We start from the raw sequence: 12,864 nt of genomic DNA, 5'->3' as shown, positions 1-12,864 counted from the left end.
GAAAGCAAGGGGCTTGTCAGAACAGAAGAAAAAAAGCAGCATTTAGCTTGTCTGAGGAAATCATTTTTAAAGCATAAAACAGGTAAAATATTAAACAGCAGCAAACATGAATATCCGGTGCATTGATTTTCCTGCTTTTACATTTGTATATGTTAACCTGCACAGTTTGCTTTTGGGCCTTATGTTGCCCACAGACATGCCGTTGCAGCTCCCCACACCTCCCCTGTGTGGATGCGAGGGATGAAATAATTTTGTGCTCTGATTTAGCCCCAATATCGTACAAAATGTAAAAGCTCAGTGGCGAGATTATAAAAAGTGATGTTTTTGTTTGTCTTTCATGAAGGAGCTTAAGCTCACGGGCCTCGATTCAACTCCACAAGGACAGAGAAGAAAATATTATGATAAAAGATGAGGTGAGGGATCCAGTTATACATCAGTACAGTTCCAGCGCTCTTTATTTAGCATGCATGTGTGCTTCGCAGTTTATGCCTCGGAGACGACTGAAATCCACAAGGACGAGGAAAAGATGTTATGATCAAAGACGGCATGTGGAAAGGTATTCAGTCCTGTCAGCTCAGTTCCAATAACACTCTTATTTTGTACACATGTATGCCATCCTCATACTTTTGCCGGTGCCTTCAGGGAAAGGGTTGAACAAGTTCCTTAGAGCGGGCGTTAATCCTCATTTAAACTCAACTCACAAAACTTACAGAAAGCAGGTCAAAAGGTCTTTTTGTTGGAAAAGCGCAGGAGCTCCTACCACTTAAACCTCTGGGATGCGAGACGAGGAAGAGGAAATCCTACACAGCCTGCCTGGCTGCCTGAGGTTCTAAATAATATTTCCTTGCAAATACGCGCTGCCAGCTTTGCTCAGTTTCCCAGGATAATTGAAGTTAAACGTGTCTTTTTTGGCAAGGCCACAGAGGAAACTGATGTATAGAGGAGAATGTGAGTAAGAGAATAAGATTAGGATAAGACCCGAGGCAGATGAGCTGCGCGGCTGATAGGCAGAGGAGGTGTCCGGAGAACAACTAAGATAAAGAGCATAAAAGTGAAATGAGAGACAGTGTGTGTGTGTCTGAGAGAGAGAGAGAGCTCCTCTGGGTCATTAGGCTACAGACAGACACATGCAGGTGCCACCTCATCCTTCATTCTCTCACTCTGCTGGCCAGCAGGCGCCGGACAGGAAGGTATGAGGGCATCGAGCTATGTTCAGTGAACCTGACATGTGCTGGAGATACTGTGGCAAATGAAGATACATTGCAGGGCCAGTGGACACTAATTGTCCCCTACATTTTAAACAGTCTGGAACCGTTCTCTTACAGTACAAGTGACTGACACATTTAATGTAAGATACACAATATTGTGAAAACCAAACAAGATTTTCTGCCTGTTTAGTCAGGTGTTTGACTGTGTCCATCACGTGTGTCGCGTTCGGTATAGCAGTGACGAACAGTTAACTGTGACATCTCAAGTTCCATTATTAGACGGCTGCTGTCAGATAAAGCTGTGATAAGACAATGCGGTCCTGCCTCGGCACAGCAGCCACATGGATTCATTCAGACACATCAGACAAGACAAATAGACCTGAGCTAATGCTGACAGAGCACCCGCGGTGGAAAATTTAGACAGACTTTCAATCATTCCTTTGACAAGTGGGGACATATTCAAGCAAGAGGATTTCTGTTTCCATAATTCCAAACCCCATAATCAATTTTTGTCCCCTGTCAGCGCTCAAATGAATGAGCCACTGGGCCGAGCTCAGAAAGCAAGTCACCTTGGCAACAAATTGAATATATGGCTCTCAAAATTCACGTTATTGGGAGTGTGAAAACAATCCTGAAAGACAGAAGGTGCAAAGAGGAGGTGGTTTTCGCACATTTTCCGAGTGCATGTAAGTGAGGTGCGTGTACATTTAGAGGGGTAAGGGAGAAAAAAAGACACAGCCCTTACACCTGGCCACCGTGGGAATGAGCTGCAAACACAATGCTTATCCAGCAGATATGGAGCAACATTAGCATTCATTTGGAGTCCTTTTAGCTCTGTTTTTGTTCTCCACCAACTCCTTAAGAAATATGTGACCCTTTAACTTTTAAATACTCCACTATGTTTACTATGCACATAGCTATTGGCTGTAAAACTGGGTAATTGGGTAACAATTGTCTGTGGGTTTGTCACTACGAGCAACCCCTTTCACATGCAAGGAGTCACAAGATCCACTCTTAATATACATATATTTATCATAGCCGTACAGATTTTTAACTCTATTTCAGAGGCTAAAACGTCAGAGAAGAAGGAACTGATCAATCCCGAGGCAAAAGCTGAAATTCAGAAACAATGGTTCTGTCTTTCTCCACAAAAGTGAAGCCAGAGAAGAGAACAACATGGCTAAAATATTCACTTGCTCTTGGTGCTTTTGTAATGAGCAGCATGGTTAAGACAATAAGTGTCAGCAAGTTATGTTTGGATTCTGCTGGATGTCTGTTCACATGTGGTGAATTGTGACTAAAGATCAATGAAAATGATCTGTTCTATATGTCTCCCTAAAGTCTTACACAAAATTGATTGCAAAAAAAGTGTTTTAGAAAGTAAATTAGTAGTATGGTTAAGACAACTTAATTTGACTGCCACTGGGTAAATGAGTTTCTGGGGCAAAGTGAATCCTCTGCAAACAAAACACTCAACGAGCAACATTTGTCCCCCGCAGTAGTTCTAAATGATGCCATGAAGTAGCTCTGCTGCATCACAATTACCTGGCAGTGTGTCTCCTTGCCCCATTAACATAAGCAAGCTATTTCACTTCAGCGAGACGCTACATGAGGGGCTTGAGGGGCCTAGAGGTGATGGAGAAGCTGCAGAAGATATTGTGTGAATAGAGATGATAATGATTTATGATGAAGTAACTTTTCTGCGGCTCTGTTTCGTATAAATAAAATGGATGTTCTGCGAGGGGCTGGAGTGAATAAAACCTGAGAGAAAGAAGTACACAAGCAGAACTATTTAAAACAGACAGCTGGAAATAGACTTACTGTGAGACACAGACGTGAATCCCGAGGTGTTGCTAGACAGATGATTTGTCTGCACTGTGTGACTGCTGTGTCTATCTTCGCATTCCTCCATTTATTGGAAATAACTGGGGGAATGAGCCACCTGTGTTAAATAGCACCTGTACCCTGTGTCTGAGACAATCATTTGACATCAGTGAAGAACAGGATCTAATCTGCTACCATCTAATCTCACTCAAGGCGGGAGAGAATGCACCGGAGTATATGCCGCTAAAGGCTTGAAATGAGAAAGACCGCTGAGCAAATAAATACTAATGACATGGCAACGTTGCCACAGGTGAATCAGAATCTGTTTGCAGATGCAGAATATGAGAGAAACATAGATTATTTCACAGCGACTCATTCATAGCTGTAAGTGGCACTCGAGATACAGGCGGCTCACATTTAACTACAAATGAATCACTAATGCGGTGAAATTAGAAGGTACAGTAGGGGGAAAGTTTGCGCTGTAGCAGCCTCAAAAGGCAAGTAACATCCTAATTGACTCAAGCACCTTCTGAGGTGCAATCCTAATTGAACATCCACATTCCTAATTGAATAACATCCTAATCACAGCTTAGACCATAACCAGACAGGACAGGCCTGTCAAGCCTTAAGGCCTCTAATCTAATCTAAAGCTATACTGTGCACCACTGGGTAGCGGTGTTTTTTCAAAGGCCAGAAGAGAAGAGCAAAGGCATGAGTCTGAACTAACTAAACTGTGTGTTTGTCTGCTCTGACGCAGGCAGCAGACGTTAGCATGCCTGGCTAACTAGCTTACCACCTACAGTAGCAACCTTGGGTTATTTCCAAAAGCCAGGACGTGTCAGCAACTAATATTTTATGGGGTTTCAGGCAACGTTGGAAGAATGCCTGTTCAGGACTGGAACATCCCAAAATGCTAAAATGCTAATACTAGACTAACAACATTTAACAGTCCCTCACAGGGTTCTTGTTTTAAAACAAATCATTTAATTTCATTCAACTTAAAAAGTGAGACAACAAAATCCAAGATAGTCAGTTAGAAATACAATTTTTATTTCGTTTCAAAAATGGCTACGGATTTTTAATGGTGCATCTGCCGCTGTTACTGTACAAGATGTGCGAGAGCAGAAAGCTTGACAGTAGGCCTATTAACAACAGCATAGCTGGACTCACCACGAAACGATGAATTAAGCAGCAGCATATGCAGCAAGTGGTGAAGCAAGAAAGAATATGTAGCTTCTGGTCCACTTTCCCAGTTTAGACAAATCGGTGGAGCTCACCTATAAGTGAATATCTGATTGTGTGTGGAGGAAAAAATCAAGAATTGGCACACAGGCTGCAGAAAGTGCCAATTCAACCTCCACTCTTCCCTCCCCTCTCGCCAGCCATAAAACGCAGTGTAATAGGATTCCTAAGCTTTTCCAGTGACTGCTTCCACTATCACACAGACATTTAAGTGCACTAATCCATGACAAATTGTCTCATCTGATCCATGACAAATCGTCTGAGGGGCCGATAGAGACGAGGAGATGGGAGGCGGGGGTGGGGGACAAGAGGATGGAGAGCTGGGGGAGGAGGCCAGGCGCGGAGAGAGTGCTGCTCGGCACCTGAATGATCAGGCAGTTATTGCCTAGTTTTTAGAAAGGTTGCTTTCATTACCTCGAAGGGCATGCTGTGTGATAGAAAGCGGGATCGCAAAGCGCTGATGAGCTCCCTACCTAAGCCCACAGTTTTCAAAGCAATTATAATCCCACGTGGAGGTACATTATAGGATTTTAGTTCCTCTGTTGGCAAAAGGCAGGATTTGCAGATGCCATGTTCAAAAAAATGAATGTTTGCAATTAAATTTGTGTCATAAATAATGTATGATTTTCATCACCCTCTGGTTTCATTTGGCTCTTAAAGAGGTGGCTTTGCATGATGCACGCAAGAGTGAATATTTGGTAAAAGAAGCTAGCATGGTGGAAAACATGTCTACTGCAACCACTTAAAAGGTTATTCCACAAACCATGGACAGTAATGACTGCCTGTGTGTGTGTGTGTGTGTGTGTTTTGTGGTTTGCACCGTATGCTGCCGTATTTCCACGTTAGCCAATGCTGCCAGCCAGATCAAACAATTGCTTTTCATCCACTTACGTGACTCAGGCATCATCCATTCAAGTGACTGTAGTTTAATTGAATTTTCTTTCATCATCAGTTCTGACTCTAATTAGTCCCCACAGTTTAACGGGGATGTAAATAAAGCTGATTTAATGGCAAAACAAAAACCCAGAGAGCCTATATGGAAAGCCGCTCCTGTCAGTGTGGATGGATCCTCCGTCCATGAAGCCGCTAACACCCCCACAGATGAAGTGAAGCAGCAAGATTACACTTTGAAGATGACTGCGCAAGGGAAAAAAAAAAAAAAAGGTGCACCTTCACTTTTGTGTTTCCCCTGCTAACGGTGAGCTATTGCAATGAGGAAACAAGTATGGAAATGAGCTGAAAACGGTGTGTGCGTTCAGCTTGTGAGCCAGTGAAGCTAATTTCTTACATCCCCAAACACTGACAGAAAAATCATCAATCTTCTGAAGCAGCCATCCGTTCGGAAATGGAAAGAAAGAAAAATAGGAAAAAAAAAATAATCAATTCATACTGAGTGTATGTATAGCTCTCAGACTTCTGCCCCGTCCTCATTTACCAAAAGACAGCTATCCTAAATCAAGTTCAAGCTTTATTTCAGCACCCTGTATCTTGTCAGACTTTCCTCTCCCCAGAAAACCCCAAACCTCAGATCTCAAGTTAAAAAGGAGCTTCAACAGATACATAAAGCTAAAGCTGGGCGCTACAGTGTTTTGACAGGTTGTGCTCTTAAAGCCGTGGATGCATTTCTTAATTTACCAAACTTGCCTATGATCACGCTGTTGCTCTTTTTTGACCGTGCGATGCATCTCGGCTTATCAAAGCAATTACGTGTTTTCCACACAGAGAGCACTACGACGCACCGAGCGGTCCACTCATTGGAATACCTTCGGATCATAATCATCAAGACATTTCAAATCAACGGGGAAAACGCATGCTGTAGCTTCTTCAGCATGCCTCTCACAGCTGAATCATTTCACCTTTTGATTCCGTTATTCCATCAAAAGAACAGCAGGCAACTTGTATAATAAGGGGTTTAATCATATATGAGGTACGGTTCTGTAATAGTGTAATATACACTGCACTGCTTTGTCATCTTGGCTGACGGTCCAACAAAACGTCAGCAAGAGACTGCTATCAAAGAGTAACAGGCTGGTGGAGTTAGTTTTACAGCTGCACCTGGAAGAAGAATCATGGTGTGCTATTAGATCTGAGACTCTCTTAAACTGCCCTGTCAGAGTCATAATAAAGCAAAGCAGCAGCTTAAGTGTTGTTCTATTCAGACTGCCCCTCTGGGTGTTGATACATAGCATGACTACTGTATGCATGCCTCATCTAAACAAGGGTAAATAAATGCAATACCTGCTCAGCGTGACTTAATGAAAGCACACTGAGCAGACGGCGCATTAGGGAGCACTTTCAGTTTAACTTTAGAAGACGCCGGAGCTACAACCGCTGCTGCCAGCAATGCACTGCTGATGGAAATTGGTCACACTTTTACTGACTTGTGATGGAGTCCAATACTATGTGCTGTCAGGAGTAGCTTGGTTTGTGCAGCAGCAATCTTGGCAAGAGCTCGCTGTGTCGGCAGGTTGGGGGGGGGGGGGTGCAGAGCCGGGCTTGTGTGTGTCATGTCACATTCAGCTCATCTGTCAATGTAGTGGATTATTTCTTGAGAGACCAGAATTGGCTGCCCAGAATCAGGCCACCATCAATCTTCAGCGGCACTAGCAGGACGCAGAGGAGGCAGCGTGGAGCAGGGGCTCATGGGAAAGAGAGCGCCGCAGCTTCCTGAGCAGGTGACGGAGCAGTCAGGCAACTCGTTACTCAATCTCCGCCTCGGCGGTGACTGTGCCGATATGTCGCAGAAACATTCGGAAGAAATAAATATATGCAATCTTGAAACTTTATCTCAGCAGTCACCCTTTTTTTTTTGGTGTGCGCTGTCAGCTCGCTGTTGCAGATGGCAGATAAGATGATTTCTCAAACATTGTTGGATGCTTCAACAGGCCGGAGGATCCCATCTGCACCTAGCTCAACGTGACCTTCACTTCCCCTCCTCAGATACCCACACGGCCCCTTGTCTGCGTATCTTTGTCTATGTCGGACGGTTAGTGAGTTTTTGTAGCACTCTCAGACAGTCAGCCGGGCTGCATGCCAAGACCCACGAGAATTTATTTCAGGACATGGTTTCTTACAAAATACCAACCCCCTGTTTCACTTCAAGACCCAGTTTATGACTGTCCAAAAGACAACAGCACCAAAGAATCGATAATCTCAGCAAATGGACGGCATGTGTGCGTCTAAGATGAAACAGAATTGCTATCAATCAGTTTGAATCCTGTACTTCTCACGCTTCATTAACGAAACCATTTTACAACTTCATTTTCCATATGGCAGACGGTATATCACACATCTTTTCCTCGTCCTTTAGAAACACAGAAATATTACTTGATTAAACAGCATAGCATGAAAGCCAATGGATTTTTCAAGGCAAGACATCTCTTTTTTGCTCCGTCCTACATAGCCATATCTATTTATATCTGAGGGTTCTGGCCTCAATGAAACCAGAGAGCTTCTCAAATTATAAAATCAATTCTAATTCAAATATTCATCATAGCATTTCAATTCTGAGAGAGCAGTTCTGGGTAGATCGGTTAACGCCACTCCACGGCTGAGTAAGATTGATGTCAGTTTAATCCTCTTAAAAAAACATGATATACAGTAAATTGTACAGTTGCCGAGCAGCAGAGGAAAAACAGGCGGAGATATGTTCTCTTCGAGTGGCCAGTTGTGATAGACCATTATCCCTGGGAAGCCTGCTGATTAGGACAGTAAAACATCACAACATGCCCTCAGATTATGATTGTCAGCACCAATTATGACTGTCATCCATCACAGTTTGTTTGATTTTAAAAGTTCTCTGGAGAGTGCTTGTGTTGAAATAACAGTGTGAACGCTGGCGAGTCCTGTACAACATCTCCCTTTTGGTTACCTCAGGGCGACGTTATTCAAAATTGAGCGTCTACATCAGTCTCATAATGTAAAGGAGATCAGGGATCGGGTCAAATCGACAGAGTGCGAGTTTGTCATGCGCCTCTGCGGTGCAAGCTTGCATCCTCTCCGGCCTGAACGCAGCTCCAGAGGACCCGTTAAAATGCCACACCATAATGGTCAAAAAATGGAAGATGGTGTGTGAATGTGTGAGCGCGTCCATGTCCACACCGTGCTCAGTGCTGTATGCAGGGAGTGTGTGAGCTGATGTGTGTGACAGGAAGCCTTCCAGAGAACTCACAACCATAACTATCCTTTGCCTGAATGATTCCCCTGGATATGGTTGTGTTGGTGGTGGTGGTGGTGGTGGGGGGGGGGGGTTCTAATTTTTTTCCCTTCTTCCCCTTTGAGACCACTGCATTATTCAAGAGACACTTACTGAGCCTTGCACTTCCTTGTACATCTTTGGCACCAAGCTCGACTTGCCAACCAGTCAAAAAGAAAAAAAAAAAACAACAGAAAACTGGAAGCCAGCCTTTAAAAATTCATTCAGAGCTCTCTGTCGCTCATCCCTCACCCTCTTGTTCCAATTAATGGGACCGGGATACTTTGAGAACTTTCTATCTATCATAGCCGGGATCTTCATGTGTCAGCTGTTCCACAGTAAAAGTAAGCCAATTCTCCAACTGCTTAAAGTCACAAATGCTCAACACAAGCATGGAGAATTCAATGCTGTTTTTTTTTTTTTCTTCCTCTTGCTGTGCTTCAATTACTGCCTTTTTGTCTGGCAATGCAACACACACACAAAGGGAACCAAGCAGAAGATAGCATCAATGTTTAACAGCCGCTTGGCTTCTGGAGAGAGCCACACTCTCTGTGAGGGTTCAGCATGGGAGTCACACTCATTGTTAGAAGCTTAAAGAAAGCCTTTGCTTTGCTCTAAAAAACCTTTGCCTTCCCTGTAACACCCCCACATACACCATAAGCAATGTTGGTAAGCTTTTCCATAATCAGAGAATTAGATCCGCCTCGGCGTCTACCCTCCCCTTTTGCCCCTACAGTGCACAAGGCGTCGGGCTTAATTGCCAAACGTTTCCAGTGCAAAAGAGGGAAACATAATTGTCATTTCCATCTAAGCCACAGTGATCAAAGCTCCCTTGGCTACCAGCGCAGTAATGGGGATTTTTGCCTACAGCTTGTCCTACTCGTAACACTCTGCCAGCAAGATTCAGGGTGTAGTAGTCAAGAATCATCTCCCCCACCACTGAACTCCCAGTGTTTGAAGATGCTCTTTGTGTAACAGGGTTTCCATGTTCAGATTTAAAAAGAAGAGTCTAACAAGAAGTACAATCTACATTTTTTTTTCTATTAATAGCACAAAATGTATACGGGGAGACAGATTTGTGTAGGAATAAATATAAGTATGTGACCTGTAATTAGAAGCACCATTAGCAGTCTTCCTCTTTGCTCATCCTGTATGACTGTGAGCACAGTGAATCATCATGTTACAGTACGGCACCGTGGCAAATCGTTCTGACATACTGCAGCAGCTTCTTGCTGTTGCTTTCAAACAGCTAAAGACGAGAACTCCTGCCCCATCGCGAGGGCAACGCTGTGCTGCGGAGCCGATGGCTGACAAAGAGGTGCACGTACCCAGGGTGAGGATGTCGGTGCGACCGGGACGGGCCACGTGGTGCTGCTGGATGGTCTGGTAGAGCGTGGCCTGGCACAACAGCAGGAAGCCGAAGCTAATCCACATGGCCAACAACCAGGACATGGTAAGGCCGAGTCTGCAGGACGGCACACAGCGGGGGAGGAACAACAGGAAAACAGGGACAGAGTTGTATTACGGCATGTATGCATACATATCTGCAATGCAAAGGTTGTGTTCACTTCAATGTGCCAAACAAAAGGGACAAATAAAGGTACAGACATATCTTCTGATGCACTGATATCACCTTGAAGGATTTAGACCAACACATCTATTAGTATGATTTATCCAAAGGGTGTGTGCATGGGTATTTTCTTATAATAACGATGAGAAGAAAAAGAGGAGATCAAGGTTTCAAGGAAAAACCCTGCAGACTAGAGACTCCAACAAATAATCAAACATCAAGTTAACCTTGTCCATATCTGTCTGGTCCAAACCTGCCATAGTCTGAAAAAAGATTTAGCACTCCGGTATAAATAATGACACGCACAAGCAGAAAAACCTGCTGCAATCTCTTTGTCAAACCCTAATAATTGTATAATGAGTCTAGTCTTTACAGCAACAGCGAAGCCTTGATTGAATATTCTAGAAATGTAGAAAAGTCTGTGTTTCGAAGCACAAACAGCCCTCGTGCAGATCTGTTCAGCGACTGCCTAATGGCTGCTGAGGGCCAGCATATGGAGACACGCCTTAGCCCTCATTGAATAATGAGGCTCTCCTCCTTTCCAGGTGTTATTAGCGCCTCTCTCCATTCAGGACCCTGAAGTGGGAGAGAAAAGCATCATCCCACCTCCTCCAAACCAAACCGTGGCTTAGCGCGTTTAGGCTCCCTGCTGAACACGTCCTCTTCAGCCAGACTGTTGATGTATGTGTGGAAAAAAATGAACAGCCCTTGGTCTGATCATTAGCTTCAAGAGGAATATATTTCTATCGCAGGCTGTTTTACATTTGTCATTTTCCACTGAGGTGGGGGCTTGAATCTGATGCTCTAATGTAGCAGTGTCAATCTAATAGTCCTTTAATGTTTGATTCTGCCATATCTTCATACACAAGAGAATATAAAGACTAGGAGCCCCAGGGAGCCTCTTCAATGTGAGCTTCAAACCAGCGAAGTTTCACATTTAAATAAGGAGTCTGTAGCATAGACATAAATGTTTCAAATGCCTGAACAAAGTGGCATGAAAGCAGGCCTGATCCAGCACCAAAGCCACTGCTTGCTTGCTTGCTTGCTTCCTCCAACTAGACCACTTGTGTGTTTTGATGTGCGTCTGAGATTAAAGCCATTAGGCTACTAAATGTTGCCCGCGTGTTCTGCGCCCTCAGTGACATTGAGGCTGCTTAACATTCAGCAAAAAAAAATTAAGCATATAATTATGAACAGCAGATTGTTAAATCCCCACCCCTGCACTAAATCCAGCATAATCCCCGGTTTTGTGGAAATGTGAACAGGTCCCATGGGTATGTTTTCCACTTCTTTTTTTAACCACACAATATTTCTGCTCGCCAATCTGGCTGCATATTCAAAAGGATCGTTGCGCTCGCGTGGTTAACTGCATATTGCATAGAGACTCCGAGTTCCTCCCGGTTATCGGGAGCTATTCTTGCAGAAAATAAAATGTGGTTCTCACCAGCAGCGCTTTTGCCAGAGCTGAAGACGCACGGCGGACTTGGGAGCAAAACGAACAAGCATGGGCATCATTTAAAGGGAAGTTCAGGGGAAGGGAAAGCAGCTCTCAAGAAAACTGAACCAAACTCTTACAGTAGCCGCGCAGCCTTATTTTCACGGCGCAACAGAGCTTTTTATTACATAAATGTCCATCCAAAAAGAGAGCAGTTTGCTCTGCTTTGCAGTGGCACATACAACGAGGGACGACAGCTCCTCTGTGCGTAATTGGCGAGTCCATCGTGAGATGCGGTCGAGGAACAGAAAGCAGACACACCTGCAGGCGCAGAGCGACTGATGCACCTGCGCGCAACGCTCATCTCAGAAAATTACGCTCGCTTTGTTTCCTGCGGCGACAACTTCAGTGATGACTCCCAAAACGCGAGTCCCACTGTCACAGAACAGGAGTCAGCCACGCGGGATGATCGAGATGATGCCGGCTCCTGTCTCGTGAATGCATCTCAACAGAACTGCACTAAAAACACGTACTTCAAGTGTGGGTTTCAGCCTGTGCGCGGAATCCTGCTGGTGGTTTTTATAAGAGAAATGCAACACATGCGCCCCATGAAAACATGTTTGAAACTTACAGAACATGTTGGTCAAAAGGAAGTGTAATATTAGGTTTTTAATGGGAGCCATTTTTCTTCTTATTTCTCTACTTGCATACGATGAGAGCCCAGACATTTCATGTTTACTCCACATTATTCAACGATCAGTATTTTCTGAGCACCCCAATACACGCTTGTCTCAGGAAATCAACACCCACCCACCCCGTCCCAGAACACCAGAGGCATTCCTCGAAAGTCCCACACCCTTACCTGAGCGGTGCGTTCAGGAGGAAAAGAGCTCAGTCAGAATCACCGCCTGCCTGCCTGCCCAGCAGACTCACTCCTCCGTCTTAAATCCATCCATACTTTGAAGCCAGGGGTTCCCGCCTGAAATTCCAGCAGCAGGTAAGCCGAACACAGCGCAAAAGGGACTAAGACGCAACTGTGGCACCACAGTCACCAAACGCAAAACACCCGGGGGTCTAAGTCACAAGCTGGCCGGGATTTGAGGGACGGGAGGCTGATCATGTCACTGCTGTGTCAGCCACAGACGAGCAGATCTCCTGTCCTGTCCCTCCTCACGCCCGTGCGTCTTCTCCGTCAGTAGGACTCCTCTATGTTGTGGTGACAGGGAGCTAATTTACCCCCCCTCCTCCTCCTCCTCCTCACTTGTCGTGTCCTTCTCACGCGCGCAGCGGAAGGCTCCAGTGGAATGACTGCTCTGTCTGCTCTTGGCTGCGTCCCCCCATTGAGAAGCTGTGCTGATAGTGTGAGCCTCAGTCCTCTCTCCAGCGCGCT

General features: G+C 44.8%; 1 protein-coding gene across 1 annotated transcript in view; it reads right to left on the bottom strand.

Annotated features, from left to right (window-relative positions):
• Positions 1-12,425, bottom strand: part of LOC121623035 (chemokine-like protein TAFA-1) — a 98,593-nt gene extending 86,168 nt beyond the window's left edge. Inside the window, exons 1-2 of the mRNA XM_041960160.1 lie at positions 12,337-12,425; positions 9,798-9,934 (exon numbers count right to left, since the gene is read on the bottom strand). Coding sequence (XP_041816094.1) covers positions 9,798-9,921 — 124 coding nt within the window. The 5' untranslated portion in view covers positions 9,922-9,934; positions 12,337-12,425. The remainder of the gene's footprint in view (positions 1-9,797; positions 9,935-12,336) is intronic.
• Between the last annotated feature and the right edge of the window lie 439 nt (positions 12,426-12,864).

This window comes from Chelmon rostratus, chromosome 2, assembly GCF_017976325.1.
Source record: "Chelmon rostratus isolate fCheRos1 chromosome 2, fCheRos1.pri, whole genome shotgun sequence".
NCBI classification, from domain to species: Eukaryota; Metazoa; Chordata; class Actinopteri; order Chaetodontiformes; family Chaetodontidae; genus Chelmon; species Chelmon rostratus.
Note: the sequence above shows the minus strand (reverse complement) of the source record. Positions and strands in the feature narration are given on the sequence as shown.